General features: G+C 41.2%; 1 protein-coding gene across 1 annotated transcript; it reads right to left on the minus strand.

Annotated features, from left to right (window-relative positions):
* Positions 1 to 1668: 1668 nt before the first annotated feature.
* Positions 1669 to 6393, minus strand: LOC110988348 (microfibril-associated glycoprotein 4-like). Its single transcript, XM_022251748.2, has 4 exons — positions 6119 to 6393; positions 5664 to 5812; positions 4583 to 4844; positions 1669 to 2983 (listed from the first exon to the last, which is right to left on the minus strand). The coding sequence occupies exons 1-4, from the start codon at positions 6303 to 6305 to the stop codon at positions 2730 to 2732; spliced, it is 852 nt and encodes a 283-aa protein (XP_022107440.2). The 5' UTR covers positions 6306 to 6393; the 3' UTR covers positions 1669 to 2729.
* Positions 6394 to 6864: the final 471 nt, after the last annotated feature.

Below are 6864 nucleotides of genomic sequence, written 5' to 3' on the forward strand. Positions count from 1 at the left end.
TTTGGTGATAATTTCTCCAAAGTTCATTGCCCAACCCACTAAAACTTGAAAGGAAAATGAAAGAGGACATGTCAAACGTCGTTTTTCTAAGCAGCCTGAACACCTAAGAGAGTTTTTTTTTTACATTTGTGAAGTATAGGGATTTATAACTGCTGTACATGGGAATTTATTTGCTGCGGTGCACCCAGCAGAGTGCAGCTCCCTACAAAGGCGCCTCTGCTGTTGGGAAAAGTGCGACCTCTGTTGGTTCCGTTGGGGGCGGCTACTGAATCCATTAACGTTTGGAATGGCACACAATCAGTTCAAACACCATTCTGATATAGAGTCTAACACGAAATAGAAGAACTAACATTTCATTTTGTAATAGGCCTACCATTAAATGAGTTGCGCATGCGACCTTCTACTTCATCTGATGAAGTGTTCTGGTTGGAAATTGAATTCCTCACTGAGTCAAATTGTTGCGGGTGTGGAGTGCCTTCTGTAATCCGCCCCGGGCAGCAGCACCCCCTCATCGGTTGAAAAGAGCCGCGTTTGTCGGAGTGTTCAATTTGACGGTGGCGATGCGACCGTAACGTTTGCATTTCCTAGTCGTGCATTGCAAATGCTTTTAAAGAAACCAGGAAATGAGTTTTCCTTAGAATCACTTTTTGTGTGTCTCTGTACTCTTCTTCCATGTATGAAGACTGTTGGACATCTTTTTTGAGTTACGTGAACTGAACGGTGCACTTTTCCACACATTAAAAATAAACCAAGCATTTCTGTACAAGTGAGGACGCTTTTGCTTTGATGTAAATCCAGGAAAGCATGGTTCAGGTTGCATGTTTTCATGTTCAAATTGTGAATCCCAAACTTGCTATCTGGGAACATTTCTGTGAAACGGATTTTTGCCACAAACTTACACAGCAATAAATTGCCAAAGAAAGTAAAGTCTGCCATAGCAGTGGTTAAAAATATCTAGATATTCTCTGTGCACAAATCAGTGCAACATTGAGATTCAGTGCCTTGGATGATATCATAGTTCTGCTCATGAATATGCAAATATGCATTAGCATAAAACTAAAAAAGCATTAAATTATGGGTTAAAGTTGCGAAACAAATATTTAAAATAAGGGTAATTGAAACCCAAAGATGCAATTTCAAGGGTTTCAAGTAAAATTTATAAAAATATATATTGCAATAAGCGAAATGTTTAGCTAGTCCTTCTTGCAGTTTATAATTATATCTGTGGTTTTGCTTGCAGAAACTCACACTTTTGAAATATGAATGTGATATCCAAGTTAAAAGTTCAGATGTGTATGTGGAGTCCAGATCGTGACGGTCTTGGCCATCATGCCCCAGGTGCCTAAGCGAAGACCTTTCTGGGTTTGCGCATTCTGATGGAAAAATGGTTGTTCGCACCAGTCATGCAAAAGGTGTTGATTTTAACCAAAAGTCAAAGCTGCTTAGAAGCTAGCTATCGATCTATGTTGGCTCTGTGATCAGTACATTTTTCTTTTCTCCACCAAAATGTGAAATTTCTTTTCTTTTTTGCCCAGATACAATCCGTACAAGTGAAGCAAAATATTTTTCACAGGGTGTTACCGCTGAGCAACAAACCAACCCTCGCTTGCTAATGGAGCCAGTGAAACAAAAACAAAAAAGAAAAGTGAACACTGGTCAAGCCAAATGTACAGGAAACAAGTCTGTTTATTCAGCTTTACAGGTACCATTTTCGACAAACTCGTGATGTTATCTCGACGCAAGTCAGTTAATACACATTGCAGGATTTAAATACCACCAAATACAGGAATTCCCATTTTCCAGACGGAGTGACGGGATGCCAGCAGAAACTCATCAACATTAAATTTTAGTAAGTTCGACTTGACTGGCTTGCTACAGTCATGATTGGAAGTATACGTGGAAGGGGAAATGCGCTGGGGCTTTCTCCATTTCAATCGGTTTAATTTCCCAATTTAAAAACTGGCTTATGATTGAAAATAGCATTTCAGCAAAATTAGAATTTTACACGGCAGGTGGGCAAAAATCGACTCCTGCTGAGCATTCGATAAACCGAGTGAGGTTAAGCTGTAAATCACCATGGCAACTAACGGTATGTCTTTTCATTGTTAAATTTAATCTTCACAGTTTCCTCACTAGTACAAGGAATTTTTGCATAACCTCTCTGAAGTATGACAATTAAGTACTGAAACAACTGAAAACTTCGAAGGAATTTTAAATTCAGGGAGAGAGATCAACTAACACGATCTACCTGGGTTATGTCTCGTTTCAACGTTTAGGCCTATTTGTTTCTGTTATTTACTATCTTGTCTTTGGAGATCTATTCTTTGATAGTCAGTAATAGGGTGGCATCATCTACGAGATACTCTAGGTGCTTCAAAAATCTGACGACCTACAATAAAACCGAGGTACGCCATTCAAACAAACTGTAAAGTTGTCCGGGGAAATACTCTCGTTTCAATTTTTTCAGTACTTAGTGGCTTAAAACCAAACGTAAGTATCCATATCGTTTCATTCTATTTAGGGAAAAATCTGAATGATTATTAAACGTACCACTCATCCAGTGACACTACCCTAGCTGCAAGAGCGTGTCAATATAGAAAGAAAGTAAGGCATGCAGTTCTGGTTACACATGCTTCCAGCAATACACAGGCATTAGCTATCTCATGAAGACTACAGAATTGAGACAAAATGGAAAAAAATACCGATTTTCCGACACAAACCCCAGCTGATTATATTTTGTTTTTAATTTTCATCTCAGTACGTTTCAGTGAGTAGTAATACTCTTTCCAGTCATACCAAACTACTCCTTTGGCGTACACGCTCGTCCGCCCACCGAGGTACCTGCCATTCAGGTTGGATTCGTGGCATGCTTTATACCACCAGGCGCCAGCGTATTCCACGGCACAGTGGACAGATGCGGACGAGTCGTTGTCACGGTCTTTAGTAGTAAAGGGCTGGTTACTATGGTGAGACAGTGAATCACCTGCAATTAAACGGCGATTGCACGCTTAGAAAGATGTTTTACAGTGAGGGTAATGCTTACTACCTTGGAAGCAATAGCAACAACACATTTCGTGTTCCTCTGCTCCTCCTTTTCGACTCGACCACCGCACAATGAAATCTGTATGAAGCATCGTTAAATTGAGACCAAATCTCTTCAAAACTCTGTCATTTGATTCATTCTTTGGATTTAGTTCAGCATGTTGATGCTGTCGTCCATGACAAAGGTGCTACTCTTGATCTGGTAATCGAAGATTTCCCCACAACTTCGTTGGTCGTCAGTTGAGATCGAATTCCCAGGGAAATTTAACTTTACACCACCCAATGGGGGCAATATTAAGTATTACAGTGACAGGGCATTCCAGGCTTGTGCACCTAGACTTTGGAATACACTGCCACTGTAGATACGTGCTTCAGCATCGTACATGTATGATATTTTAAAATCCTGTTTTAAAACATATTTTAATTTAAGATAAGTTATAAGTGAAATAGGTTTTATGTTGATTTTTAAATAGTCGTGATTTTATTTAATTGATCTCTGTATAATTAAATATGTAATGATTTTTAATTAGGGCCTATTGGGTGTTATAGTTTGTAGTGTATATTGTAGCGCTCTGAGATACTTTTTATGGAGGGTGATGGAGCGTACTTTATAAAAAATTGTTATTATTTATTATTAAATGACGAAGAAAAACCAAACGTTGTTGGGCTATCTATACGCAGTGCTCAACTTGAGTTTTCCAAATCAGGTCGCTCGGAATGTGGATTGCAAGATACCTAAAAGCCTGAACAATTTCCACCTTTGAGCAACCAATTGTCAAAGGCAATAATCTCCAATTCTCCACACCAATGGGCGAGCTCGTTGACCTGTTCTCTGTGACCTCTCTCATCATCGCGTCGAATCAAGCCATTAACAGATGTATCGTCTGCATATTTGATCTCGAGCGTCCTAACGAAGACACGCAATCGTAGTTCATCAATTACTACAACATGGGACTAAGAAGGCACCGTTGAGGAACACAAGTGTTGAGGATTATAGCATTCAATAATGTATTCCTATTTTCACTCTCTGAGGTCTCTCAATTAAACAAACTAATAACTGAAAAATAATCGTTTGGGTAATCTAGTCACAGCGACAGTTGTTAATACTAGTTAATTGCAAGCAAAGCACCGTAAGTATCGCTAAGATATCACTGGCCCCACTTGTGCAGCTAAGCTGCAGGAAGTAATCGGGCATTTTGGGCATGTTATTTTGTATTGTCGTCTGGCCGGGCTTAGATGATCAGAGTTAGTTGATCAGATGCCAGAGTTGAAACTCTTGTGTGTCCTTCCTCCAAGTGATAACAACAGCAAATGAATAATTTGATCATGCAGTGACGTTGGAGGTTGTAATGTATGTTCACTATTAATGCTTATAGGGTGCACTCTTAGCTGCGTTGTCTGGCACAAACAATATTATTAATTTGGAAACCACTCGAAACGATGTGGTATGTACCTGTAAATTTTTCACTATAAATACGGTTGTTTTGGATACAGCCTCCTACTGTAAAGTTTGCATTAGATATCATTATGACTGACATACCAGCCGTTCCCGAGTAGCCTTCAACCGTCAACCGGTAGTTGTCACTCCCGTCAGCAACACGAAATGTGTCGTAGGCGGCGTACGCAGTGTTGTTCTCGAAGTCCTCGAGATCGACGCGCAGTCGGTAAGCGCCCTGAGCGGTGAGTCGATGCAGGTTGTCGTTGCCAAGCCAGAACTCGCCGTTCAGATCACCGAACCCCTGGCGGTAGCTCTCCCAGTCGCGGTAGAAGTCAACAGAGCCGTCTTGACGCCGCTGAAATACCTGAATATGGCCAAGAAATAGTTTCAGCACATTTTGCAAGTTGGGTAAAATGCAGTGGAAAGAAGTAGGGAAATAGCCCTATAAACATTTAACCCTAAAAGAGCCTTTTCACAGCCGATGGGGGGAGGCAGATTCCATCCCAAAGAACTCGCTCAATTATTTTAAGCTTGGCGTGCATTCAAACACACCCCTTATCATTACAAGTGTGTGAAGTTTGAACTCAATCGAAAGCACAATTTCGGTTGTCCGAAGTTCAAGGCTACATGCGTGCCAGCCCGTGTGCATTGACCATCGCAGTGGAAAAAGTGGACATTAAGTTTTGAGCTCTTCCGTTTCGGAACAATGAGCGCTGCACAGGAACAGTACATTTTCGAATTTCGCAGAATTCAAAATGACTGCATAGAGGTACTCTGAAAACTCCTAAAGGCTCAACCCCTGTAAAAAGGCACTGTGGTAACATCTGAAAAAATATTTTTGTAAATTCCGCCCAGCTCTTCTGTAGGGTAATGTTTAAGTAAGTAAGTTAATAAACTTAGCTGAAACGTCTGACAGAGAACTGGACACGACAATGACAGGAAGGTCTGGGCCCCACAGAGCGACAGCAGGAGGACTTTGGGCTTATCGTGATAGAATTGACCACCCCTTAACAGAATAAAAGTGTTGCTGCAAAGTTTGGCTGTGAGTGAATTAAAACATGATCTACTGGGGGTTGTTGCGTCAATCCTGTTTTATTATAAACGCTCATATTCAGTGTAAGAGTGAATTGGGGTAGAGGGGAAAGTGTTATTCTAATGAGCGCGCCCATTGCTTATAACGTACCGTCCATCCGCCACCATCTGTCTCCATATCGCAGTACACATCGATAGGACCGTCGCCAACCACAGGTTGAACCGTATAGACACCGCTGGTAGTCATGCCGTTTGCAAACACACCAGAACAGTCCTTAGGATGCTCATTGGGGCAGGTAGCTAAACAGAACAAGTAACACAACTATCAACACGATTAACGAATTCAGAACATTGGAGGGAAAGTCAGGTGCAGCACTAAGTCTACCATACAGTTCGTTTTAGAGCAACTCTTTTCAACAAAGGGTAAGTTATACGTGTATACCAGTTTCAACTTCAATTCAGCTGTTTTGAATGATAGTTTTGAATCTTGGTGAAAAGAAAAGATTATTTGGGCAATTTAACGGGGATTGGTTCCTCTTACGCGGAAAATAACAAGGAATCAGAACGAACGAGTTTGGGAAACTGAGCCATAGGCCCCTAACCCACCGGTTGTGTTTTGCAGGAGTTCGACAAACTCATCGAATGCGTTCTTTATCTGGTTTAGCTGCTGTTTGACGTTCTTCACTCTCTGGCAGTCGACACAGGTGGCACTGGAGGTACCACTGACCCTACCGATGGTGAAATCCCCAAACACGAAGAAAGCAAGTAGGACAACCAGCTGACCCGACATCATGTTGGAAGATTACTGCGAGAGACTCACAGAGGAGAATACTTTTAGGGTATAGTGTGTGACAATTTTATAACGACAAAGGTGGGACACAGGGAAATCTCTTTCCCTCTATAAACGGATTGAAATTCTCCGTCATGAGGTGATTGATGTCTACCAATCCGGGTGAAGTATCCAGCATTGTGTAATAATGTCAACCAATCGCAGCAAAGTGCCCACCATGATGCCGTGTACATCAACCAATCACAGCGAAGTGGCACCCACAAGTACCACGAGGGAGTCTGCACGTGAGCATTTGGTGTAGGGTCATTCGTGTATAGGATCTTAAACCATTCCAAACCAATGGCGTGCAAGAAATCCTTCAAGCGAGACCATTGTTTTAACTGATTTATTTGTCATCATTAAATTAATATAAGCACACTCGTGCCTCACTTGATATTTACACAATTTTGCACTCGAGTCACATCTGTTTTGTCTTGGTTAATTTCTGGGGTAGCCGTAAACTTTAATAATTTCTGTCGCGTGCGTCATTACAACTAGCTCAGAGAAAGGAGAGAAAAAAATC

This window comes from Acanthaster planci, linkage group LG10 (genome assembly GCF_054643075.1).
Source record: "Acanthaster planci isolate LZ-2023a linkage group LG10, COTS_SCS, whole genome shotgun sequence".
In the NCBI taxonomy this organism is placed as follows: Eukaryota; Metazoa; Echinodermata; class Asteroidea; order Valvatida; family Acanthasteridae; genus Acanthaster; species Acanthaster planci.